The sequence below is a fragment of the Propithecus coquereli genome, unplaced genomic scaffold, assembly GCF_000956105.1.
Source record: "Propithecus coquereli isolate 6110/MARCELLA unplaced genomic scaffold, Pcoq_1.0 Scaffold5, whole genome shotgun sequence".
Taxonomy (NCBI): Eukaryota; Metazoa; Chordata; class Mammalia; order Primates; family Indriidae; genus Propithecus; species Propithecus coquereli.
The window spans coordinates 17,378,161-17,404,949 of record NW_012150840.1 but is presented as its reverse complement, the minus strand read 5'-3'; the positions used below and the strand labels follow the sequence as shown (position 1 = coordinate 17,404,949).

General features: G+C 38.4%; 3 protein-coding genes across 4 annotated transcripts in view; 2 read left to right on the top strand and 1 right to left on the bottom strand.

The window, feature by feature from the left end:
* Positions 1-7,938, top strand: part of SNW1 (SNW domain containing 1) — a 29,668-nt gene extending 21,730 nt beyond the window's left edge. Inside the window, exons 11-14 of one of the 2 annotated variants that reach the window (XM_012656201.1) lie at positions 3,102-3,198; positions 5,530-5,647; positions 7,019-7,182; positions 7,263-7,938. In XM_012656201.1, coding sequence (XP_012511655.1) covers positions 3,102-3,198; positions 5,530-5,647; positions 7,019-7,182; positions 7,263-7,461 — 578 coding nt within the window. In that variant the 3' untranslated portion in view covers positions 7,462-7,938. Of the gene's footprint in view, positions 1-3,101; positions 3,199-5,529; positions 5,648-7,018 lie in introns of both variants that reach the window. The other variant, XM_012656199.1, reaches the window with a different exon arrangement.
* A 14-nt stretch (positions 7,939-7,952) lies between these two features.
* Positions 7,953-12,653, bottom strand: SLIRP (SRA stem-loop interacting RNA binding protein). The gene is made up of 4 exons (XM_012656198.1): positions 12,557-12,653; positions 11,103-11,161; positions 8,527-8,634; positions 7,953-8,046 (listed from the first exon to the last, which is right to left on the bottom strand). The coding sequence occupies exons 1-4, from the start codon at positions 12,651-12,653 to the stop codon at positions 7,975-7,977; spliced, it is 336 nt and encodes a 111-aa protein (XP_012511652.1). The 3' UTR covers positions 7,953-7,974.
* Positions 12,654-12,756: 103 nt separating this feature from the next.
* The window catches only part of ALKBH1 (alkB, alkylation repair homolog 1 (E. coli)), a 26,728-nt gene continuing 12,695 nt past the window's right edge, over positions 12,757-26,789 (top strand). Inside the window, exons 1-3 of the mRNA XM_012656154.1 lie at positions 12,757-12,942; positions 15,122-15,230; positions 19,862-20,024. Coding sequence (XP_012511608.1) covers positions 12,760-12,942; positions 15,122-15,230; positions 19,862-20,024 — 455 coding nt within the window. The 5' untranslated portion in view covers positions 12,757-12,759. The remainder of the gene's footprint in view (positions 12,943-15,121; positions 15,231-19,861; positions 20,025-26,789) is intronic.

The window sequence follows — 26,789 nt, the reverse complement described above, 5'->3', positions numbered from 1 at the left end:
ATAAACCAGATGAGAGATGATAACAAGAGGTGATGAAAGTATGTCAGATATTGGAGGTATTTTGGAGGTAGAGCAAACAAAATTTGCTTATGGATTAGGTAGAGGTATGAGAGAAAAGTAGGAGTCAAGGATGACTCCAGAACTTTTGTCCTGGGCAACCGGGAAGGATTAAGTTGCCATTTACTAATGTTGGGAAGATAGCAGGAGGAAAAGATGAGGAATTTAATTGAGGGTAGGTTAAGTTTAAGATGAAGGTATCAAGGTTATAGAAGTGTAGAGTTCAACTATAGGCAAGTAAACAAGGTTATAAGTAGTGATCCAGTTCCCTGAATCATGCATAAATGACTCAGTGTGGCAAGATACAAATACCTGCCTGTTGTATACCTAGCCACTGAAGGTAACTAGAAGTAAAACTTACTGTATCTAAGTTCTCTAAACTGATAAAAAACCAAAATAGTTCTTGAGAAATTAAAATTTTGAAAAATCTGTTGCCAAGTATTAGTAAAAACTAACATTTGAGTGCTTATTACAGCAGGTGCTGCTCTGAGGACTTTACACGTATTACCTCGTAATCCCTACGGCAATAATGTAGTGGTACTATTATTGTCACTGTTTTACAGAGGAAACTAAAGCTCAGAGTGGTTAAGTAACCTGTGTGAGGTCACATTGCTAATTTCTCATAGAAACTAGATTTGAATCCAGGTAAGTTAGTTCCAAAGCTCATGTTCTTAACTACATTGCGTCTCCTCAGACTGGTGAGAGTAGAGAAAGTGAAGATAGACATAAATGCAGTAGAGATCAAGATACAGCCAGCCCCTGTGGAACACAAGCAAAAGGTTCTTTATTCAATAAAATCTTTGAAACTACAAGGGAAAACTTTTACATGATTCTTTTTTCTCATTATGAAAATTTTCAAACATACAGAAAAATTAAAAGAATTGTATGATGATCACCATATCCATCACCATCTAGATTCTACAGTTAATATTTCTTTAACAACTCATATGCTTCCATCAAAGAAAAGCCCATGACATGACAACTTCACTGCTGAATTCTGCCAGATATTTAAAGAAGAACTAACACCAATTCTACTCAAACTATTCCAAAAAATTGAAGAGGAAATTCATTCTTTGAGGCCAGGATACCCTGTTAGAAAAACCTGACAAGGACAAAACAAAAAAGAAAACTATAGGCCAGTATCCCTGATGAACATAGATGCAGAAATCCTCAACAAAATGCTAGCAAACCAAATTCAACAACACACCAAAAAAATCATTCATCATGATCAAGTGGGATTCATCCCAGGGATGCAAGGATGGTTCAACATACACAAATCAAAAAACATGACATATCACATTTAACAGTCAAGAATAAACATATCGTCAGATAAATAGATGCTAAAAAAAGCACTTGATAAAATTTAACATCCCTTCGTGATAAAAAACTCTCGAACTGGGTATAGAAGGAACATACATCAAAATGATAAAGGCCATGTATGACAAACCCACAATTAACATTATACTGAATAGGGGAAAATTGAAAGATTTTCCTCTAAAATCTGGAACAATACATGGACTCTCACCACTTTTATTCAACATGGTACTGGAAGTCCTAGCCAGAGCACTTAGGCAAGAGAAAGAAATAAAGGACAACCAGATGGGAAAGGAAGAAGTCAAATTATCCCTGTTTGCAGATGACATGATCCTATATTTAGAAAGACCTAAAGACTCCACCAAAAGATTGTTAGAACTGATAAACGAATTTAGTAAAATTGCAGGGTACAAAATAAACATACAAAATTCAGTAGCATTTCTATATACCAACAGCAAACAACCTGAAAAGGAAATCAAGAAAGCAATCTCATTTGCAATAGCTACAAAAATATAAAATACCTAGGAATAAATTTAACCAAAGAAGTGAAAGATCTCTACCATGAAAACTAAAATGCTGATGAAAGAAACTGAAGAGGACACAAAAATATGAGAAGATAACCCTGTGCTCATGGATTGGAAGAATTAATATTGTTAGAATGTCCATACTACCCAAAGCAATCTGCAGATTCAGTGCAGTCCCTGTCAAAATACCAATGACATTCTTCACAGAAATAGAAAAAACAATCTGGAAAGTCATATGGAACCATAAAAGACTCTGAATACCAAAGCACTCCTAAGCAAAAAGAACTAAGCTAGAGGCTTCACACTACCTGACTTCAAAATACATTACAAAGCTATAGTAGCCAAGACAGCATGGTACTGGCATAAAAACAGACACGTAGACCAATGGAACTGAATAGAGAACCCAGAAATAAATACATGCATTTACAGCCAACTCGCTTTTGACAAAGGCACCAAAAACTTACATTTGGGAAAGTACAGGCTGTTTAATAAAGGTGCTGGGAAAACTGGATAGTCCTGTACAATAGAGTGAAACTAGACCTCTATCTCTCACCATATACAAAAATCAAATCAAAATGGCTTAAACTCTTAAACATAAGACCTGAAACTATGAAACTAGTAGAAAAAACATGAGAAACACTGTAGGACTTTGGTCTAGGCAAAGATTTTTTGGGTAAGACCCCAAAAGCATAGGAAACAAAAGCAAAAATAGACAGATGGGATTATATCAAGCTAAAAAGCTTCTGCACAGCAAAGGAAACAGATTGAAGAGACAACCTACATACCGAATGGGAGAAAATATTTGCAAACTATTCATCTGACAAGGTGTTAATAACCAGAATATATTAATATTAATATTATGTATCAATAAGAAGTTTGTTTAAAGGAAAATAAACATTGCAAAATTTTTTTTATCACATATCTACCCATCTCTCTATTCCTCTTTTAATCCAGCTTACAACTTTGCATTTCAAAAGTTGAAGACAGCGGTATACTTTACCCCTAAACACTTCAGCTATATGCATGATTCTACCATTCACATTCAAAAACTAAACTATTTATTAGATTTAAATTGATTCCAAGTAAGTTTTAAAAGATTGAGTGTGACTACAAAGAAGTTCATGGAATTTTCAAAATAATATTCTCTTATTTAAAATATTAATGGATAATACAGTAATAAAGTCATTTTCAACTGTGTCCACACAGAGGATGGGGAGGCACGTGAGCGGGATGAAATCCGGCATGATAGGCGAAAAGAAAGACAGCATGACCGGAACCTTTCCAGGGCAGCGCCTGATAAGAGGTAGGTGCTAATTGAGATACGTACAAATTATGAAGAGTGGCCTTTTTCTACCTTTTTAGAGGACAGTTTTAGTCCACTAAAATGAGTTTTGCTTCTCTCCTTTTCCTCTTTAACTCGGTAACTTAATAAATTAGCACTTAATTTTCTTGCACTTAATTACTTTGTCTTAGTAGAAGTGACTATCCCTGGAAGTAATCTTTTCTTTCATCATCTTGTAGCATCAGTTAGAATTGACGATAATGAGGATATAGAAAAAGGAATTCAGATCATGTTTGTGAAAAGGAAGTAGTGAATGGGACTCTTCTGGCCTGTTCTTTTCCTACCTCAAATGGTGAGACAAATTGATTATGTGCCTATTTCTCTAGACAGGAAATAAGCTGCCATACCTTTATTAAGATCCTTTTATATGCAGAGCACTGTACCCAGTTCAATGGGGGAAAAGAGCAGATTTTGAAAGAAGTGAAAATTAGTTCTCAGGAACAATTTATCTTAAAATTCAGAAAGAGCTCTTGGATAAAATAATTTGGGAAAATTTACACAGCACTTGTAATAAATACAAACTTGTATGGAACAAACCAAATACATGTATCGGGGCATAGAGTAAAGTAGGGAGTGAGGAAGTTTGTGGTTCACTATAGGCTGAGGACTAAAATTACTGAAAGGTTGAGGAAATGCTGTCATATGGAAATGGAATTCTGAGAGTTAAATGCAAATATAAGACATTTTCTTCCCAAATGAAGTTTTCCATGCTCTGATCATCCTATGAGCTGATACTTATTTTTTCTAAGTCATATCTTAAACATCAAAAAAGATTCCTGCTGGTGTTCTTTGTTGTTTAATTGGCATATTTTATCTCCCTGGATAAGCTGAAGTAATGGAGAAGCAGAAAATCTTAATTTAAAGTTTTGGGTAGATGCACAGTGTAAAAGAAAGAAGAATGAAGTGTGAAAGTGTTTAATTAATGACACTCTTGGTTGGAAATTCCTGAGTTATAAAAATTAAAATGGCTCTGTAGCTGTGGTCCCCAAGCCCCCACCCGCTCTGGGTTGCACAGGAGCGGCAGGTGAGTAAGCAAAGCCCCACCTGCACCCACAGCCGCTCCCCATTGCTCACATCACTGCCGAGCCCTGCCCCCCTCCCCGTTCCACCGTCAGATCAGTGGTGGCATCAGACCCTCATGGGGGTCACTGCAAACTGCACCCCACTGAAAACTGCGCATGCGAGGGATCCAGGCTGTGCACTTTCCTGTAGGAAAAACTGTCTTCCAGGAAACCAGTCCCTGGTGTCAAAAAGGTTGGGGACCGCTGCTCTGTAGATAATTTGGGCCCTTTAAGCCAGTAAAGTGGCTATGAGAATTGATAACATAGAAAAGCTTTAAAGTTGTGATTGGATGAAAGCCAAATTGTCTATAGAAATCATTTTAGGGTCTGAGCTTCTAGTAAAATAAGTGATTACAGTTACCATGGTTTCACTAGAATGTAGATTTCATACATAGTTAAACAGCAGGGGAATTAAATTAATCCAAATATCAAAAATCATACTGAATAATCCAGTCATTGACATTTTTCTCAAAATTCTAGTCGGATAAAATGACTAAATATGATTAAATAAAAGAGCTGATTCTAACTTATTGAAAATGATTCAAGTGATGCATCCCATTTGCATCTATTTTCCCAACTCCTAAATCCATCTATAATAATAGCAAATATAGACCATAACAATGTCGTATCTTAGCATGGGTATAAGGTGATTACTTATATTTAAAACTTCCATGTCAAAGGCTGGGTATGGTGGCTTACACCTGTAATCTAAGCACTTTGGGATGCCAAGGCAAGAGGATTGCTTGAGGTCAGTTTAAGATTAGCCTGGGCAATACAGTGAGACCCTGTCTCTACAAAAAATAAGAAAAATTAGCTGAACATGGTGGCATGTACCTGTAGTCCCAGCTACTTGAGAGGCTAAGGTAGGAGGATCACTTGAGCCTAGGAGTTGGAGGTTACAGTGAGCTATGATTGTGTCCCTGTACTTCAGCCAGGGTGACGGAGCAAGACCCTGTCTTTAAAAAAAAAAAAAAAATTCCACGTCAAGAATGGGTCTCTTGGATGTTTTTTTGAGCTAACAGGAAATCCTAATTGTAAAATCTACCTCTAATCACATAATTTGAAATCTTGTAAGGGCCGCCAAACCTGATTGTGCATTATCAGGGAATATATATTCACCAGATGTGAACATGACATAGTCATTTCCTTTGTTCTGAGAATGGTTGTATTTTAATTGAATATATTCAGTTTGTAAAGAGTTTTTAATTAGTGATGTCATATTTCAAAATAGGTCGAAACTTCAGAGAAATGAAAATCGGGATATCAGTGAAGTCATTGCTCTTGGTGTGCCCAATCCTCGGACTTCCAATGACGTTCAGTATGACCAAAGGCTCTTCAACCAATCCAAGGTACAGTGAGTTTCAAAGCAGCATATATTGTGTGTTGATGTGAATACCTATCCTCATCAGCCTAAGGTTTGCCAGTATGATGATAGAAAAAAATTGGAAATTGTTTGTTGTAACTTAAGAGACAAATAAGATGAAATAGTTCCGATTGTGGCCTCTTACAGTTGGCTAAAATTTGGGACAATAACAGAAAATGAAAGAAATTAGTTGATAAAACTTGGTTCTATTGGTTTTATCAGTCTTTTGTTGTAAAACAGAGCCAATGTCCTACAAAAGTACCTCTTGGATTTTTTTTTACATTTGAACTTCGGAATCTTTGAAAAGTGAAGCTGTAAAACTGGATTAAAGTACTAGACTGATTTTCAGGAAATCAGATTTCTAGTACCAGTTCTGATTAACTAACTAGGACACTTTAGGCCTGGGAGAAGTACCTTTGTATTTTAATTCATATAACACTGATTACTAACTATGCCTAAGTCAGTAAGATCAAAGATTTTTGAAGGCATCTTTGCTCTCAAAGAACCCATAGTCTGTTGGAGAAGATATATATCTATCTTCTTAGTAGTATTTGAGTAAGCCCTTCTAAGTAATAATAATAATTTATTAGGTGCTTTTTATATTCCTGGCATCGTTCTCAGTCTTTTTTTTACTTGTATTATTTCACTTAATCCTTAGAAAAACCCTATAAAATCATACTATTATTATCTCTTGTTGAGATAAGGCAATTGAGACGGAGAGGTTTAGCTAGTAACTGATGGAATTAAGATTCAAACTTGGGTGTCTTTTTTCCAAAGCTTTGTTCTTAACCACTGTGCAATGGCAACTTATCAGCCTGAGCAAAGTTATGTAGGGATGAAATTTCCACATAAGTAAATATTTTCAAGGTAATCACCTGTCCCAAGCTTAAGGTTAAAGCATTTAAAAATCGTGATGAAAAATTTTCTATTGTTTCTTGTTGACTTAACATGGAGAACTTTCTTATGGGTATAATAGTGATGTCCTTAGGCAGTTAAGGAGTATAACAAAGAAATGTTTTAGAATTCTTTCATCATCTTGCCACTGTGTCAATACAAATTGAAATTGTCTAGTTTCTGCGTATAGTACCATCCTGCAATTCCAGTGACTAAAAGTAATTAAACTTGTTAATGGGTTAACCTTGTTTAATCTAAGCCTCTGGGTAAGGACCCAAAGGTGATAGAAACAAAAATTTATATGCGCTTTGAGTATAATGAAGACCTTTTTAAAATTTGTAGTTCAGATGGTTGAAAACGTGAGCTATAAATGAGCAAGGGTTTACTCTTCATGTGAATGTTAATCAGATTTTGCTTTTAATAAAAATACTGTATACATCTTTAATATCCTTTTTTTCCACAGGGTATGGACAGTGGATTTGCAGGTGGAGAAGATGAAATTTACAATGTTTATGATCAAGCCTGGAGAGGTGGTAAAGATATGGCCCAGAGTATTTATAGGCCCAGTAAAAATCTGGACAAGGACATGTATGGTGATGACCTAGAAGCCAGAATAAAGACCAACAGGTACCAAGTGAGACACCTCACTGTCAATGTTTACACCAGTGAAAACAAAGTAGTTCATAGTCCTTTCTCTCTTTCCCTAGATTTGTTCCGGACAAGGAATTTTCCGGTTCAGACCGTAGGCAGAGAGGCAGAGAAGGACCAGTTCAGTTTGAGGAAGATCCTTTTGGCTTGGACAAGTTTTTGGAAGAAGCCAAACAGCATGGTGGCTCTAAAAGACCTTCAGAGAGCAGCCGCCCCAAGGAACATGAGCATGAAGGCAAGAAAAGGAGGAAGGAGTAGACACATGTCTCTTCAAAGTGAATGAACTGTTATCTGTAACCCTAATGATGCCAAGTCATATGGGGAATACTTTGTAAATGGTCAGGATAAAAACCAAATCTGGGTGACACATCCCAGCACTACTTTTTATTACAGGAGAAAGGGGGGATAGAAAATTCTACTTTGAACTAGTTTTTTTAAAGAGTGGGTTGTGTTTGTGCTTCTCCCACCTTTTGGCATTTATAGAACATACTGCCCCACATACAAAATTAAGACCACTTCTTTTTGTGTGACACTAGAAGTTTGGGGTTAATATTTTGTGTATGAACAACTGCTTATGAATAAAGTTACCCCAACCATGATGAGGGCGATATTCACATACTGGAACTGTGCTACCAAATGACTTTTCCCCCACATTGTGCTGTTTTAATTTGGACTGGGGAAAGTAAGCTCTTGCTTGGTGCAACTATTGTTTCAAATAAAACCATTTAGACAAAATTCTCAGTTAACTTTATTTAATATGCAGGAATGGTCTTAAAAATCTTTCTCTCCATCAGATGTTTGATCGCCATGCAAAACTTTTGGTCTTTGAGCTTGAACATGGAGCTAGAAAAAAAAAATCAAATAAGCACTGTAAGGCAAGGCAATGTCTACAAAAACATTAAAACGAAAATTACCATTTTAAGATTGCCTTTTTATTAGGGAGTCAGTCAGTACCAATAACTCAAGCAGCTGCTGTGTATTCCTTGTTCTTAAGACTCCCTAAACTCCCATTAAAAGTTATAAATAATTTGGACTAAGATCACACAGTAAGTGGGAAAGCCAGGATTTCATCACCAGTTTGCCTGACTTAGACTGCTCTTTCCATTCTTCTGTGTTACATACATTATGCTACCCATTAAAGGGTCTTCCTGTACTTCCTTCCCCAGACCTTTTAAAACTGGACACGCTACCACCACCACTCTTTAACAAGCATTAAGGCAGCTTCAGTTGGTTACAAATCTCCCAAAGTCCCTGCCAGTCCACACTTTTGACCTATTTAATGGATACACAGAAAGCTCATGACGTCTTGGGAAACAGATTTACCTTTACTCCATCAATGAAGTGATTTTCCTGTTGTAGTGCATTCTGAAGTTCTTCTTCTGTAGAAAACTGGACCCAACCAAAACCTTTGTGAAAGCCAGTCTCTTTGTCCTAAAAATTTTAAATACAGGAAAAGATTAATTAATCATGAATTTATGAAAGTTTCCATGAGCTCAAATCAAACTAATAACTTTTTCATCTGCCAAAATCAGATTACAGATATAAATAAATGCCAATAACCTTGATTTAGTATATGTTTACTCCTCTGAGCTGTCCAAGGCTGTGTTTAAACTGATTCTCTCTGCTTTGCTGCTGCATTGGAGAAGATAGGGGTAATGAGCTTTGTGTGTCATTCTAGGTGCAAACCACAATAACAGTGATAACTCAGGGAAATTTTGATCACTAAAGTATGCTTATTTCTAACCTCATTTCTAAAAACTAGAAACTTAAGCCTTAAAACCTAGCTAGTTGCATTATCTGCTTATTTCTGAGACCAGTCACCTTCATCACTACCACTACCATTATCATCACGTTACTAATAAAAAAAATTGGAAAGAAGACAAACATTACCCTTACTTAATCTAGTTCCAGACTTCTGGTTACTTTAAACAATTTTCCTACCTGTGCAAAAGGCAGAGTGCTTTTATTCAACTTATACATCATACATGGAAAAGAAGATTCTAGTGTTTGGATGTACCCCACCCGAGGCCGCCAATAAAGGACAGATGCTACGATGTCTATTCAGTGTAGATGATCATCTGGTCCTCATCAACCTCATTACCAAGTTATGTTGTGCTTTGCCAAAAAACCTAAATGCTCAGAAACTGCTCCCATACTTTAAAGGTAACTTTATAAGGATTAACCTAGAATGTAGGAAAAGCTTCCGGGGATGTCCCAATGATCCACTCCCTTACCTCTTATAGATAGGACAATTTCTAAAGCACTCTTTCATCTCCATGTGACCATTTCCAAAAGTGAAAGGCATTAAAAAAATTTGTATTAAAACTTAGATAATCTGTAGCTAAGATCAGAACCAGGATTTTCAACTTGAGTATATAAATTTAACTGAAAATGCATTTTTTCCCATTGCATTTAGTTTTACCAGGAAGCAAAGCCGCCTTTTGTTTAAATCTAAGCTTTGTTCTTTCCAGATCCTAAATTACTTGTATTTTTAGATGGCAACCAAAAGAAATCTAATTTTTTTTAGAAGAAACATTTTTTGGCCAGGTGAAGTGGCTCACGCCTGTAATCCTAACACTCTGGGAGGCTAAGGTGGGAGGATCACTTGAGGTCAGGAGTTCAAGACCAGCCTGAGCAAGAGCAGAGACCCCGTCTCTACTAAATAATAGAAAAAAAAAGATAAGCTGGGCATGGTGGTGTGTGCTTGTAATCCCAGCTACCTGGGAGGCTGAGGCAGGATCGCTTGAGCCCAGGAGTTTGAGGTTGCTGTGAGCTAGGCTGATGCCGCAGCACTCTAGCCCAGGCAACATAGCGAGACTGTCTACAAAAAAAAAAGAAAAAGAATTTAAGTTTCTTAAGTTTCTTTGGGTTGACATTTACCACAGACTTTGCCACGAGGAAAAAAAGGGTGGTTTCCGTAAAGTGTGTGTAAACGATGTGTACTCACATCACACTCCAAAGAGCCCAATAATTCTAGAAAGCCCACAGAAAAATATAGCTCAGGATAAAGGAGAACAAATTTATAGATTGATTTCTAATCCCTCATGAGAAAGGAAAGGAAATATAATTTATATAAAAATACTGTTCTATTATAAATACTAAAAAAGTTGGTACTCAAGGAAAATAAAACTTAAAATAGAAATTTTCTGCCCATTAGTTTCATGATAAAATTATCCTCTACTATCTCTAGTCCTTATTAGAATACCATAGTAGGCAGAATTTTAAGATGGGCCCCATGATCGCCATGCATCCCCTCCCCTTGAGGCAGGGCATGTGACTTGCTTCTAAACCAAAAGAATATGGCCAAGGTGATAGGCTATTGCTCCCTTGATTAGGTTATATGGCAAGGGTGATGGGGTACCACCTGTGATTATATTATGTTAATGCATGAGACTCTATCTTAACCCATTGGAGAAACTCCATTGCCGACTTTAAAAAAGCAAGCTGCCATGTGGTAAGAGCCTACAGAAAAGCCAGGTAACAAGGAAAAGGCAGGCAATCCCTGGGAGCTGAGAGTAGCCCCCAACTGAAAGCCAGAAGCCAGCAGGAGAACAGAGACTTCAGTCCTAGGGTTGAAAAATGAATTCTGCCATCAACCTGAAGGAGCTTGGAAGGCTGTCTTTGTCCAGCTGAGCCTCTGATGAGACACACTGCAGCCCCAGCTGACATATGTATTATAGCTAGTGAGACCCTAAGCAGACGACCCAGCTAGGCTATGCTAATTTGTTATATGACAATTAAAAAAAACTAACAAATACCTATGATAAAGGTTATTTTTAATCAGTATCACCCATAATTTTATCAATAAAGATAGCTTCATTCCATTAGATATTAATGATATGCTTTGATAAAAGAATTACAGGATAACATTAATACTTTTTTCTTAAGATGATACTCACAAAAGGTATGAAGCACCTTCGTATATGGCCAAACTGTGCAAAGTGTTCTCTCACCTCACCTGTACAGAGAGAAAACGTATTAAAAGTAGTTACAGTCACGTACGGTGGCTCACAACTATAATCCCAGTACTTTGGGAAGCTGAGGCAGGAAGATCACTTGAGCCCCAGAGTTTAATAACAGCCTGGGCAACACAGCAAGACCCCATCTCTAAAAAGAAAAAAGAAAAGAAAATTAGCCGGGCATGGTGGTGCAGCTACTTGGGAGGCTGAGGCGGGAGAATAGCTTAGCCCAGGAGTTTGAGGCTGCAGTGAGCTATGACTGTACCACTGCACTCCAGCCTGGGTGACAGAGTGAGACCCTGTCTCCGAAAACAGAAAAAAGTCAAGATATTTTGTATTCTCTATCCTAGATTGTAGATTGAAACCAAAAAGGGTCCTAGAGTCCCCAAACTTCTTATGGATAGGAACTACTTTACATTTCCTTAAAGCCTTAAGATTTAGGAAGCAGCTATGATACTACCTATAAAGCTATAATGTACCAGCTTTGGTGATGGGGTGGGGACGTGGACAGATAAATTGCTGAGTTGGCTGCAGTCTCCATTCTTACCAAATATTGAGTGTTTCATCATACCAGGTACTCTGCTAGGTGTGTGGATTATTAACACAACCTTTGTGAGCAGATTCCCCAGAAGAAAAAGATAAACAATTACAATCCAGTGTGTTTCCAGCTATATTAGAATTTCCAAATAAAATCCCAATTTATCCTCACACGTTTTTGCTCTGGGTTACACAAATAAAATCCCAATTTACTCATCTTTCATAATTTAAAGTTTACACTAGGTTAAATAGTTGGTGCTCTCATATTTGTTGATTCGACCCTACAAACCTGCCTGCCTGATTTCCCATTGCTGTCCTATAGTTACTCTCTAAGACAGCAAATTGAATTCTGTCTGTCCCATGGAGTCCCACCTTTGCATTTTATTCTCTCCCCTTGATATGTCAGTAATCCTATCTCCTCCTGACTAAATTGATTACATAAGTGGATCTGACACACACATTCCTACCACTGCCCTTGTTCAGGTCCTCACCTTTGAATCAAATTCCTGAAATTGCCTTTTAGCTCGTCTCCATGCCTACAATTTTGCCATCTTGAATCGCCCCACCACAATGCAGTCAAAATAATCCCTTATAAATCGTAAATCCTAAAGTTACTAAGTTATAAACCTTTCCACCAAATCACTCCGAAAGGCAGTGAATTCGTGCCCCAAAAGCTTAGGGGGCATCCCTAAACGGTTAATTACAAAGAAAATTTCTTTCTGCTCACTGGATGTTCAGGAGCAAACTCCGCCTCCTAATCCAGCCACCACGCTGACTTAAATGCTCTGAAGAAAACAGAGGTTTGGAGGATGGCTTGAAACTAAAAATTCCACCCCTCCCACATCTCCATCACTCACTCGACGCAGCGGTCCAAGGAATTTTTCTAACAAAGGCGACGGGCCGATTAATACTTGCACGCAGGACCATTGCACTTCTCGCTGCCACGGCCGCCATCTTTAGACTGACAGACCTCCACGCCCTGGGGTCGCAACCCCGGAAGAACCCGCCGGATCCGGAGCTTGGGACTCCGCTTCCGGATCAGAGAGGGCCAGGCAGCGAAATGGGGAAAATGGCGGCGGTCGTGGGCTCTGTGGCGACGCTGGCGACAGAGCCTGGAGAGGACGCCTTTCGGAAACTTTTCCGCTTCTACCGGCAGAGCCGGCCGGGGACCGCAGACCTGGGAGGAGTCATCGACTTCTCGGCGGCCCATACAGCCCGCGGCACGGGTCCTAATGCCCACAAGGTACAGCGAGAGGAACGGCCCGCGCCGCCTCATTACCTCTCCTCGCTTCTTGGAGGGGCTTCCGTGTCCTCCTCGCCTCTTTTCGCCTCCAGACCGATTGTTATTGCACGATCCCTACCGTCTCTGGGCGCGGAGTTGAACTCCCACTGACAGTCACACTTCAGCAATGAAGTGCTGTGCTGCCGGTTTCTTCGCGCGATTTCCGGCGGCTGCCTCGGCCAGAAAAGCCTGAGAACTGGTGTTTATTTCTTCCTTTAACTGTCCACTTACATTTCTATTTTGGTTTGTGTAAAACTCCGTAGAACGCCTACGTAGGCGTTAAGGTAGCGCTTTGCAGCTTGAAAAAACCAACTACTGAGAAATCCCCGAATTGAGAGGGATCCGACGTTGTTAAGCCGCTGTGCATAAAGCTAGTCCGGGTCTTCTTTGGGCCTTTTAGAAAATGGTCATGGAAAGATTCTGAGATAAACCCTCTAAACTGAAAATAAACGGCGAATGAATATATACAGAATCCAAGCTTGTTCTTATTTCTACTTTTTCCCATGGAAATTAAGAAAGAAACATAATAGGAAGGGACACAAGGGAAACCACAACCGTAGTGCAGTGTATATTTTCTTTACAGTCGCTTTAACATTGAGGATATCTAATCCCTTAATTTGCTCTTGGTGTCCACAGATGTCTGGATGAGGTATTCTTTCCAAGCTTCGTAATAACTCTCAATTAATTTTCAACAAAATTGGAATGCTGTAGTAACTCCATACTTGTGTGGAGCTCAGGTTCTCAGCAGCTTCATTTGTTAGTAAAAATGGTGTTAAAGTTCTCAAACTAACATACAGAAAGTCTGCAGCGCCAGAATGATACTTGTCTCAGGAGAACCCTTCAGGTCCTCATTTGGTTCCTTTTACTTGTATTTTACCATAATGTATGCATGCTTTTAGAATGTTAGCCACCTGAGAATGGGACATTGTGTGTCTAAAACAGCACTCAGTAAATACTGCATGGGTTGAGTAAAATGAAAGCTTGGGTGTTTAGTTTCCCAGCTTGCAGCAGATTAAGAGTAGCAAATAAGAAAAGTTGCTATTACAAAACAGGTGATGGGAGAAGTGGGGAAAGCATGACTAACAGTCTGGCAAGGGAGGAAGCAAGAAAGCATTTTTTTAAAAGTTCAGTGGTTTGCATCAGTTTAGCATATGATAGATTAGGTCCACAAACTTCACCTCTGATGGCATTGCTGAATTATAGTGCAGTATTAAGTATGGCTTATTTAAGAAATAATGACAAAATGTTTTAAAATATTTTATCAGCTCCTAGGTACCTGGAAAGCTTTGCTGATCAGGACTCTCAGAGGGTTCCAGATAGCCTTTTTATTGTAGAGACTTGGTATGTACCAGCCACTTGTTGGTATTTTGTCTGGAAATCCTCACATTTAGAGAAGTTGTTAGGATAAAAGATCATTTATCTTTGAAAGAACATTTGATACATTCTAAGGCAAACCAGACCCTAAGTTTATTATTCATGGAAGAATGGTTTTTTTTTCCCTTAGTGTCCTTATTTTAATGACTGCATATTAGGTTTCGTAACCAATGTAATGAGCCATCCATAGGATACTTTCATGTGCAAAGAAAACCTCATCAGCCTCTGAAATACTAAATTCATTTCAAAGTAATTAACAAAAGCAAAAGTTCTAGCATTGACATTTCGTCTAAAAGAGAAGAAATACTGTACTTTTAGCAGAGTTCCCAGTGTTTTATTGAAACATTTTTATACAACTGTCTTAAAGACATTATTGTTTGCCCCAACTGAAGAAAATAACTTTGTGACTTGAGATATTTCAGTACACGAAATGCCTTTCATGATTCAGAGTCCTTTAAGAAGTCACAAAGGTGTGATGTCAAAAGAAAAGGTAGTGCCAAAATCAGCCTGCTTAAATATTTTTATTACCACTTATCTTAATTTTGTGTAACTCCAGTGTTTGTTAGCATACAGATGAGAAACTGAGGCTCTAAGAAGTTAAGTGACTCATCTAAAATTCCTAGATCAGATTTTAGTGGTGGAGCTAAGATTAATATCCCAAACTTAAGCTTTGCCTCATACCAGAAATGTCTTTGGAGATTTGAGATTCCCAGGGTTGACCTGCAAAATAGTTTTAGTCCTCTGACTTCTGTTTCCTTCCTGCCAGGTGGTCAGATCTCAGCTAAGTGTGTCCTCAGTCAGTGAGCACGATGCACATAGAGCAGGACTTCAGCCCGTCAGCAAGTGGCAAGCCTATGGCCTCGAAGGCTATCCTGGTGAGTGCTGCTGACCTCAGAGAAGGCAAAAATCACTCAATCATGTATCTAATTTCAGAGGAGGAGCTGTGAGCAAGTAAATAGACAAAGGAGAAAACTAAACACATAAATATTTCACTTCCAAACCATCCTAAATTGTGCCTTGTCTGAGATGCCCATTCCCAAAGTATAGAATAGGAGTCAGCAGTGCCTTCCTTATGTGGCAGAAGTGGCATGGCAAATAAAAAAATAAGGGCATTGACTCTGGGCTCCCTGCCATAACTCTGAACACCTACTTTGGCAGAACTGCTTTAAATGATAAATTATAATTACATAATAATTGTCATATAAGAGTTATGAATAATTCATAATTGTCACTCTAGTCATATTCTCAAATGGCATAGCAACTTAAATCTTGTTATCAAGGCTGAACATGTGTTTGTTTTTGTTTTGTTTGAGACAGTGTCTCACTCTGTCTCCCAAGCTAAAGTGCAGTGGCTACTATCATAGCTCACTGCAACTCAAACTCCTGGGCTCAAGCAATCCTCCTGCCTCAGCCTCCCTAGTAGCTGGGACTACAGGTGTGAACCATCGTGCCCTGCCAAGACTGAACATTTAAAGATTTACACTGAATGAGGTCAAAAGTCCTAATAGACTAAATAGCTTAGAATTTTTAGAGATAGAGAAATTAAGACAATAACAAAGTGTTGGTAATGTTAACCTTTTTTCTAGGCTCATGGGGCTGTTGTAGATAAATTATTATAAACTATTTAGAAGATACGAAATGCCTTATTGGGCCAAATCTTTATCTGCCGTCCTGATTCTTTCTAAAGACTTGAAGTTAACATTGCAGTTGTGATTTCCAGTATAGGTTAAAAGTGAGAGAAATCTTTAAAAAGAAATACTAGTTTTTTGGCCATTTCGGTGGCTCTCGCCTGTAATCCTAGCACTCTGAGGCCACGGCGGGAGGATTGCTTGAGTTCAGGAGTTCCACACCAGCCTGAGCAGGAACAAGACCCCGTCTCCACTGAAAATAGAAAAATTAGCCAGATATCATGTGGCATGTGCCTGTAGACTTACTTGGTTAGAGCCTAGTATTTATTTATTTACTTATTTGTTTTTAATTTAAGAAGAAAAGAGGTTTATTTAGCTTATAGTTCTCCAGGCAGGGAAATTCAATGGCATGGCCCTGGCCTCTACCAAGGGCTTTCATGTTGTGGCATAACATGACAGGGAAGGTCAAAGAGAAAACAGAAATGTGCATAGAGGCAAAACCCCAGGCGCTTCCTGGCTTTATAACAAACAACCCACTCTTGTGATAGCTAATCTAGTCTCACCAGAGCAAGAACTCACTCTTCTACCTCAAGAATGGCACTATGCCATTCATGTGGGATCTGCCTCCGTGACCCAAACACCTCCTGCTAGGCCCTACCTTCCAGTACCACCACATTGGGGATCAAATGTCAACATGAATTTTGGTAAGGATAAAGAAATCATATCCAAACCATAGCAGTGGTCAGTGTAACTGACCTTGATATTTTTTTTAATTATTATGGGTACATAATAGTTGTATATCTTTATAGGGTACATGTAATGTTTTAATGTAGGCATTTGACATGAATTAATCAGATCAGGATAATTGGGGTGTCCATCATCTCAGGCATTTATCATTTCTTAGTGTTAGGAACATTCCAGTTCCACTCTTTTAGTGGAAGTATACCCTAACTTACTGTTGATTATAGTCACTTTGTTCTGTTATCAAACATTGTTCATTCTATCTAACTATATTTTTGTGCCCGTTAACCATCCCCACTACCCTTCTCAGCCTCTGGTAACTAATTGACCTTGATTTTTAACAATTCAGTAGTGGAGAATATAGTCTTTTCAACAAGGTGCTAGGACAACTGAATATCCAGATGCAACAGAATTAATTTAGACTTTTAACTTACATCATATACAAAAATAAACTCAAAATAGATCAAACACTTAAATGTAAGAGCAAAAACTATAATACGCTTAGAAGAGAACACAGGCGTAAATCTTTGTGACCTTGGATTAGTAGAGCCTGGTATTTATAATGCAAAGAACATAGGTTTGTTGCCTCGGTAGACTTACTAGTTTTGCTTGGTCCATGGCCACAAACTCAACTTTGTTGTTATATCCCAAATATGTTCTGTTGGCCACAAGATGGGCCAGGAGAGAGGGATGAGTCTGTCAAGTCATGTTACCCCTCTGAACTTCTGTTCCCGTATCTGCAAAATTGGATTAATAACTTTCTCATGGAGTTATTGAAGATTAATGAAAAGGAATAAGGTTGCCTGCACAATCACTGACACTTTGTACACATCCAGTTATTTTTAGCAGCTACTATAATTAGTGACTTAGGAATAAACTTATTTATTGTTAATCACTGTTATTAAATTTTATCATTATTCTATGTCTAAATTATATGCCAAAGAGAAGAGAGGAAGAGTAGTTTAGTAATATCAAAGTTGTTTTTTGGTTTTTTTTTAAATTTGTTTTTTGGAACAAGAAACAACCAAAGTTGTTTTGTTTTAGCTTCAGCCCAGTATCTTTACTGTCTGTGGTCCAAAGTAATTCTTCCTAAGGACATTTCCATAAAATGTGCTGTCACGGTTAATAGTATAGACTAGGTGTTGGTAAACTACAGCCAAGGGCCAAGTCCCCCACCTGTTTTTGTAATCACTTTTACTGGAATGCAGCCATGCCTATTTATTTACTTACTATCCTATAGCTACTTTCCTGCTACAATGACAGAGTTGAGTACTAAAGAGATCAAATAACTCTCAGAGTTTAAAGTATTTACTATCTTTATCCTTGACAGAAAAAGTTTGCTGACCTCTGGTCTAGACTAGATCTGGTATGCAACCAGGAATTGAAGACCTTCAGATTACTGCCAGCATTTAACTCAGAAATCCTTAAGCTTTAGCCTATTTGTCTGCTTGGAGTATTCCTTTTGCAGGGGGGACATTACACTAATACTAATATAGAATGATTGCCTTTTGTATAATTTCATTGATTGCTTCTTGTTTCTCAGGACCCTGCTCCAGCCGTGCTCTGTCTTGCTGAGATGGCCTTGCTATTTATCTGGTTGGGAAAACTGAGTCTATCAGGCACAAACCCCTTCAGCTTCTAGTGGCCCCCACACCTATAAGCAGATGTTCTCATTCCTATTCTCCAATCTTCGAGGAAGAGGAATTCCTTCACTTTAAAGCCAGTCCTTCACCCTCTTGATCTCACTTTCTATACCTCTTTCAGCTTTCAAGACCTGCTCTGTTCCTTTCCTCTTTTGTATTTCCAACCACTTCTCTGCTGGCTCTTTCCTCACAATCTATAAGCATGCCGATCCTTAAAAACCATAAACTCCCCTCTTTAATTCTTTATTCATCTATGACGACTACTCAGCCTTTGTTTCCTTTTATAGCCAGGTTTCAAAAAACAAGTTATCTGTATAATTGTCTGTCCTGTCCTTTCTCCAGACAAAGTTTTTCATCTCTTTATCTCTAAGTCTTAAGAAAGTGCCTGGTATATAGTGTGTGTTTGTTGAATGTTTGATGAATGAATGAATCTTTACCATGCATAGGATTCCCATTAAATATTATTCCTCTTTTCAGAGAAAAAAATGAGATTAGGTTGCTGTCAAGGTCACAAAGATTTTTCCAACACATATGCCATAGTTAGTTGCATTGTACCATACTGAGAAGATTTGAATACCATCTTTCTTTCTTATATCAGTCAGGAGTCAGAAATCACCAATTATTTTAACTGAAATAATATAAGGAATTATTAGTAAGGTATAAGAAAACTGAAAAGACTAAAAAGGAACACAGATAATATTTCAGAAGTAGTAACTGCAAGAAACAGTTGCTACCCCTACAACTGGGGAGAAAAACAGAAGAGCTTGGGACTATTAAATTTAGAAGCTTGGAAAAGGGACCACATGGAACTGGGGCTTAGACTTCTGAGTAAAAGACATAATAATGAGGCTGTTTCTAGTGATGTGGAAAAATTATATTAGAACCAACTTCTGCCCTCCAGCCTACGATTACTGCCCCCTACAGGCACAGGTTAGCAGGGAGCCAGCTGGCAAAGAATAAACGTAGTTGGCGGGGTCTCAGCCCCATACTATGAAGCCAAATATATACAGGTGGATTTGAAACTGAGAGAAAATAGATTAATAACCAGCATGCCATTCATTAGATGATGATTTTTCAAATCTATATTTCAGTTAAATTCGGTATAAGATTTCAGCCTCTGTGCCCTGCAATAAATGAAATAGGGAAGCAAAAATGTCTTGGATGACTCTAAATGGCAAGACCTACTGAAAATTAGAGGGCGGACTTCTGGTACTTTCAGTTCTAAAGTTTGCTTTGGGATAACACAATTGACAGTTAACCTTGTGGAATATTTGTTTCTCTTGAGAATAACCCAGAAAGCCAAAGACATTTGTGTAATGGTAGCTGTCTAATGTTCATCGAAATGTAGCTTTTCATTAACTTGAAGCATGAACAAAAAGCATATAGGGAGTGAATAACAGAGTAGTGGGGGTAAGGATGTCAATAAAAAGAAATGATCTGAATAACTGATGGAGAATTTCCCCATCTCTTTTTTTTCCACCCATCTTTTTATAGGATTTATTTTTATCCCAAACCCCTTCCTCCCAGGTTACCAGTGGCACTGGGTGAAGCAGTGCCTTAAGTTATATTCCCAGAAACCTAATGTATGTAACCTGGACAAACACATGACTAGAGAAGAAACTCAAGATCTGTGGGAACAGAGCAAAGAGTTCCTGAGGTAAGTCTTATCACTCAGAATCAAGTGTTAATATTCAGCTCAGTTCATCACAGATTTTGAAGGACCTATTCTGTAACAATGCAGTGAAAGTGACTGGCCAATTTTTTTCCCCTCATTGTTTCCAAGCAAATATAATACAATTATATTCTTTCCCAGGGAACATTTAGAGATCCTTTGACAGTTATATTAAATTGAGATCTCTTTTTAAAGATTTGATTATCACAGCTTAGATATTGAATTTATCCTCGTTAATCATTAGATAATCCATTTTCATTCAGCTTCAGCCTTTTTTCCTACTTAAAGTGAGTTCCTTTAAAAAGAATTGTGGTATCCTAGGAGAAAGTAATAGTGAAAGCTCTTTACTTCTCTTCAAAATGTAGTCAGTGCTACTGGCTGTTTTATGATACATCAGTTGTTCCTCATGAGAAGAACTAATATTTTACCTTCATGTTGTTTCAACGTTCATTCATTCATTGTACAGATACCTACTGAGGGTCAGTATTGTGCCAGGCATGATGCTAGGTATTGGAGATAGAAAGATAAAGATACCCTCACTGGATTCAAGAGTGCCTAGTCTATGGCAGGAACTCAGTATCCACAGGAATAATTGTAGTAGAGCTCAGAAAGTGAGCGGAGCACAGCAGCTCATGCCTGATACACTAGCACTTTGGGAGGCCATGGCGGGAGGTTCACTTGAAGCCAGGAATTCAAGACCAGCCTGGGCAACATAGCGAGACCCCATCTCTAGTGTGCGCCTGTGGTCCCATCTACTCGAAAGCCTGAAACAGGAGGATCACTTGAGTCCAGGAGTTTCAGGTTGCAGTGAGCTATGATGATGCCACTGCACTCTAGCACAGGCAACAGAACAAGACCCTGTTTCAAAAAAAAAAAAAATTTTTGATGGGGTTCAGAAAAACACTGTGGGAACACAGGGGAAGAAATAATTAATTCTTCCAGGCAGAGTAGAGTGTCAAAGAAGAAAAAATGATTTTTAAATTGGGTTTATTTTCCTCTTTTTTTCTCTGTCCATTTGAAATGGTCTTCAAAAATGATTGAGGGTGGGGAGAAGATGAGGGGTTTGCCAGTCAGAAAAGTGAGAAAGCTATTCTGGGTGGAGAAAGCAGCCTGAGCAAAGATGTAATATTTTAGACAGAGTAATTGTGTGCATTTATGTTTATCCAATGGATACCTACTGAGTTTCTGCTATGTGTCAGACACTGTGTTTGAGTATTAGAGATTTAAAGACAGATTAGTTCCTATTTTCAAGGAATTTGTAGTTGAGTTGAAGACACAGACATATAAACAGATAATTAAATATAATTTGCCAAGTACAGGAATAGTGTTTATAAGATATAGTGAGAATGGTCACTTAAGTGGCTGGGTTGGGGGTAGATTGTAGAAAATGCTTCCTGAAAGTGGTGGTTAGGATTGGGAAAACATGAAGTGGGAAAGGTGGGTTAAGGCCAGACTATAAAGAGTTTAGTGATGTAGAGAATCAGTTCTGGAGTCAGACTGCCTGTGTTCAAGTCCTGGCTCTGCCACTTACTGGCTGTTTAACCTTGAGCAAATTTCTTAACCTTTCTGTGCCTCATAACAGTCCTTTCCATATTGAATAGTGTGAAGATTAAACAGATAATATGTGAGAAGTCCTTAGAACAGTTCCAGTTAAAACCATTGTACCAATTTTGTGTCTTGTTTGTTAAGTTGAAAGGGGAAAGGAGAACTAAAATTCAGTGGTTTTCCTTTAAAGCCTTCTTAGTCTATAGGTTATGGTATAGGCAGGAGCAGTGTTAAGCTTTTAGTAGTGTCATCTTTAGAACTGAAAGCAAGGGAAGATGATGGTTGAGTGAAATTAGTCAAAGAGAACTTATTGTTATTAAACCAGCTTGTGTTTTCAAGTAAGTGATTTTTTTTTTCCTTGTGATATATGGCTGCAGAAATCCCAGCTATCTTCTAAGATAGCTCAGATGAATCTCTGTAATAAATCATCCTGTAAACAATGTTGAGATACATTTTTTTTTTGGTCTGGTAAATTAGCAAAAATAAAAAATGTAGTAGTCATGCTTTACGTTGTCAAGGGTTGGAAGAAATTGATATGCTCAGACGTTGAGCTGGTGGCACTGAAAATCAATTAGGGCCCTAGTTCTGGTGTTGTCACTATGTGATACATGTTTCAGTCCTCGTGTGGGAAATGACGGTATTAGACTGGATAAGCTATTCGGGGTGGTTGAATCATGGTCATTCATAATTATGTGGACAGTATATGGCATCTCTCCCCACTTTCCCACAATCTGTCAGAAAGGAAGAGGGTCTGTTGTTAAAAAAGGTTCCCCTGGAGATTCTGATTAGATACCATAATGTCCTCTCACGTTGAGAACCACTGAACTAGAGGACTTCTAAGATCCTCATAATTTTAACTTTCTAGAATTCTGTGGTCAGGAAAGAAGAAACTTGAAGTAGGAAGTGAAGAAGAAATACTTGAGCTTAGAAGCAAAAATAGGACTGCTCACAAAATTAGAGTACCTCAATTCTATGTTTTGTCCAAAATGAATAGTGTAGCTAGAGATTCTTGTACAAAAGTAAAATAATTAGGTGCAGACATCTTGCTTGCAGCATTGTTTATAACAGAAAAAATAATGGGCAACAGACTAAGAATCAATCAGCAGGAGACTAGATAAACCAAGCATGGTATATCCCAGCAGTAGATTTCAGCCATTATGCAACCATTAAAAAACCTTAAATCCAACTCTTTAACATATATAGTAGACTTTAGAGTCAAAATAAATTCATTCATTTCTCACCATCTCTATCACAACCACCTTGGTCTAAGCCAGGCATCATTTCTTATCTAGAATACTGCAGTAGTCTAACCAGTCTCCCTCCTTAGCATAAACTCAAGTGTGGTCCAAGGGCCCAGCAGGATGGATAGTGACACTCGGGGAATTCCAAGGGTTTAGAAGCTCCCTCCGAGGAGCCAGGAAGGAACAAAGGCCAGTCAAATTCTTTGTTATAGGACACAATCACATTTAGAAAATTAGATCCAAAGTCTGTACCGTGGCCTACAAGGCCTAGATGGTCTGGCTCTCAGACACCTCTCTGACCTCATTTCCTACCATTCCTTTTTCATTTGTTCTTCTCTAGCCAGACTGGCCTCCATCTGTTCCTTACTTTTTTTTTGGAGACAAAGGTCTCGTTATGTTACTCAGGCTGGCCTTGAACTCCTGGGCTCAAGCAATCCTCCTAATTCAACCTCCCAAGTAGCTGGGACTACAGTTTTTTGTTGGTTTTTTTGTTTGCCTGTTCGTTTGTTTGTAATTTTTTTTGCCTTGAATTTTTTTTTTATTCATCAGTGCAAGGTAGTTACCAAATAAAACTTTGTGGAATTTAATTAATGTCTACTTTCTTGTTCCCTTTGAATTTTGTACATGTGTTATCTAATCAAAAATACTTTTAAAGAATAGTACAAGGGAATATGTAAACTTAAAGCAGCTTAGCTTTATTTGTTCTGTAAGTTAGCTTATGAAATACTTTATCTGTTTTTTAGATGTGAAAGCTTTTTTTTCTACTGATAACATCATTATGGAAGCAGAATTAATCCTTTCTTTCTCAATTCCTTTAAGACTTTGTTTATAATGCTAGTATAACATTTATTACAGTGGCTCAAGTCTTCTGGCCCTTCCTTCTTCCACTGCCTGCTTCCCTACATCTTGAAACTTTTATAGCTTTGATGGCTGGCACAGTGCTTTGTATATATTAGAAAATGCTACAGTAAATATTTTAATTAAATTGATATCTCCTCTTTATTGGCCCAATAAAAACACAATGCTGAATTTGAAAAAGATCATTTAAAGACTATATAGTAGTTTTCCTTCTTATTTTCAGTAATTTATTTTAAAAATACATTTTTTTTTTTTTTTTAGAAAATATTTGCAGCTAGGACAGCTATGAAGAAGAATAAAACTCAGTCCTTTGAGGGACAGACTGTTACAGGTGGAATCCAGGAACTTAAGTAAGGGATTTATAACACTAAAGCAAGTGTACTTGAATAGAGGAAGTTGTAGGATGTTATGGGGGCACAACATAGGAAGATTCTAGGAAAAAGACTTCCCTGAAGAAGTGAGTTGGAACTGTGTATGAAAAAGAAGTTAGAAAAATCTGCTAGGAGAGGAGAGCATTTCAGTACAGAAACTGTGCTCAGAGGCACAGCCATGAAATATGGAGGATAGGATACCTTGTGGGAAACACTTGCAGATGAGACGAGAAAGGCTAGTTAGAGCCAGATTATAAGGAGTTTTGCATGCCATATGTAAAGAGTGCAGACTTTGTCCTATAAACAGTGGGGATTTATTATGGTTAATAATAGACTTTTCACTATAGAAAAATAAATTCCTGTGGCAGTGGGGAAATGGGCTGAAAATACCATGGTTGCAAAAAGCACAATGAAGAATTTAGTTTAATAATCCATGCAAAAGATGATAAAGGCTTGGAAAAGATATTGTCAACAGAGCTTGGTGACCAAGAAATTATGGAAACTGAGAGAAAAGTTAAGAATTAAGCCTCAGTGGCTGGATGCAGTGGCTCACGCCTGTAATCCTAGCTCTCTGGAAGGCTGAGGCGGAAGGATAGCTGGAACTCAGGAACTCGACGCCAGCCTGAGCAAGAGTGAGACCCCGTCTCTACTGAATACAAAAGAAATACAAAAATTTAAAAAAAAAATACACAAAAGAACAAAACCCAGCCGGGCATTTGGCATGTTCCTGTAGTCCCAGCTACCAGTGAGGCTGAGGTAGAAAGATCACTCACAGCCCAGGTTTGGAGCTTGTGGTTAGTTATAGTGACATCACTGCACTCTACCCAGGGACACCGAGTGACACTCTGTCTCAACAAAAAAAAATTAAGCCTCAAATTTCTAAGTGGTGATGAGGATAATAATGAGGCTTTTGATGGAAATAAGAATTGAAGGATAAGAAGAATAAGCAGGGACTTTCCTTAGTGTAGTTTGGGTCATATTGTTTTTAATTGCCTTTAATTGGGGTATCCAGGTGGAGATGTCCAGCATGCCTTTGGAAGTATGGAACTGAGCATAGGAGCAAAGTAAGGGCAGGAGGGAGGGGGAGAGAAAAAGATGAGATGAAGGAGTTACACATAAAGGCCGCAGTGGAGCAGTGGGAATAGATGTGATTTTTTTTCTTCCTTTTTTTTTTTTAAACATAGAGAAAAAGGCCATTGGCCCTAGGAAGCCATCAGCACAGAATAAAGAAAACAGGACAGAAAACAACACCAAACAGCCAGAGGGATATGAGGAAAAACAGAAGAAATACTATTGGAGGGTGAGACAGGAAAATGTTGCAAGGGGAAGGGCCAGCCATGTCAAATAGGCCTAGGATTTGACAATTCAGTGATGTAATGGAAACTAAGAAACTAGTTTTAATAGAGTAGTGTAAATAAAAGTCAGATTGCAGTGAGAGGAGTGAGGATGGCAAATGTTGAGTTTTTCGAAAGTTTAGTTGTAAAGGGGAGGAAAGAGGGGGGCAGAGGGAGATGGAGCATGGGCAGGGTCACCTGAATAAGAGGTAGAGATGAGAAAATGTTTTTTGTTTTTTCTTAAGTATGTGGGAGTGTTAAACATGCTTGTAGGCCCAGAGAGAGAAACAAGTGCAAAGGAGGACTTGAAAATATGAGAAGAAAGATTGTTAATGGAGAAAGGCCTCAGAGGCTGTGCCAGGGAAATAGGATGTAGCATGGGTAGAGAATTAGCCTTAGTGGAAAGAAGTAGGACCACTTCCAAAACCAGGAAGAAGGATGGGATAAAAAGTTAGACAAGTTTAGAGGTGTGGGGGAGGAAAGTTGAAATTGTATATTGGATCATTTGATCAGGCCTCTGTTTTCTCATTCACCTAGAAGGGAATAAGAAGGCTTCAGGTGAATGGTGAAGGTTTAGAACAGAAACTAGAAGTTTAGATAAGACTGAATATTTATAAGGGAGCAAAAGGATGTTAGCAGTTAAAGTGGCGTTGGATGTCCATTTGCAATGATTGAGAGTTTCAGGTTGAGAAGGGAGACAAAACTGGAAACACTCAAACACTGAAAGAATGGAGTGCTAGGGACTGGAGATTGAAGTTCAGGTTCAGTGGAAGCAAGAGAATAGGAAAGGAAGAAGGAGAGAAACTTGTGGTCATGAAGGGAAATTTTCAGAGTTGTGAAAGACACAATTTCTAATTTTAAAATAGTTGAAAAACAAATATCTGCAGTAGGATTTTGAAGGTTTTTATTATAAACCTTCAGACTTTATTCTGTCATTGCTTTCACAGTGATTCACTAACGTGCCTTGCAGGCAAGAAAGAAAAGAAAATGCCAGTGCTTAGTTATGGCACCCAGACTACCCACTGTACAGAGAGCGGACAAGCAGGACAGGAGTTCATTTCCACCCGGTTAGGGTTCAGCTGAAAGCAGTGCTGCTATAGAACATACTTGCTGAGAGAAATGCCAGCGCTTACATAAAGCACTTGCCCATGACAGAAACTGAGCAAGCTGCCATGTGAGCATATTCTTGAGGGGGAAAGGTGGCCAGCCCACCCACTCGTCATCTTCCTGCTAGTGCCTGGAGGAGGCAGCAGGGGCAGGTAGCATGGCATGTTTCTTTTTTGCAGTGAGACCTGATAATTAGGGTCATGCTTGCTTGAAAACATTCTTTTGGATAATTGGATAAAGATTTATCAGGTGCTAGTGTATTTCCTGCATTCTTTTTTTTTTTTTTTTTTTTTT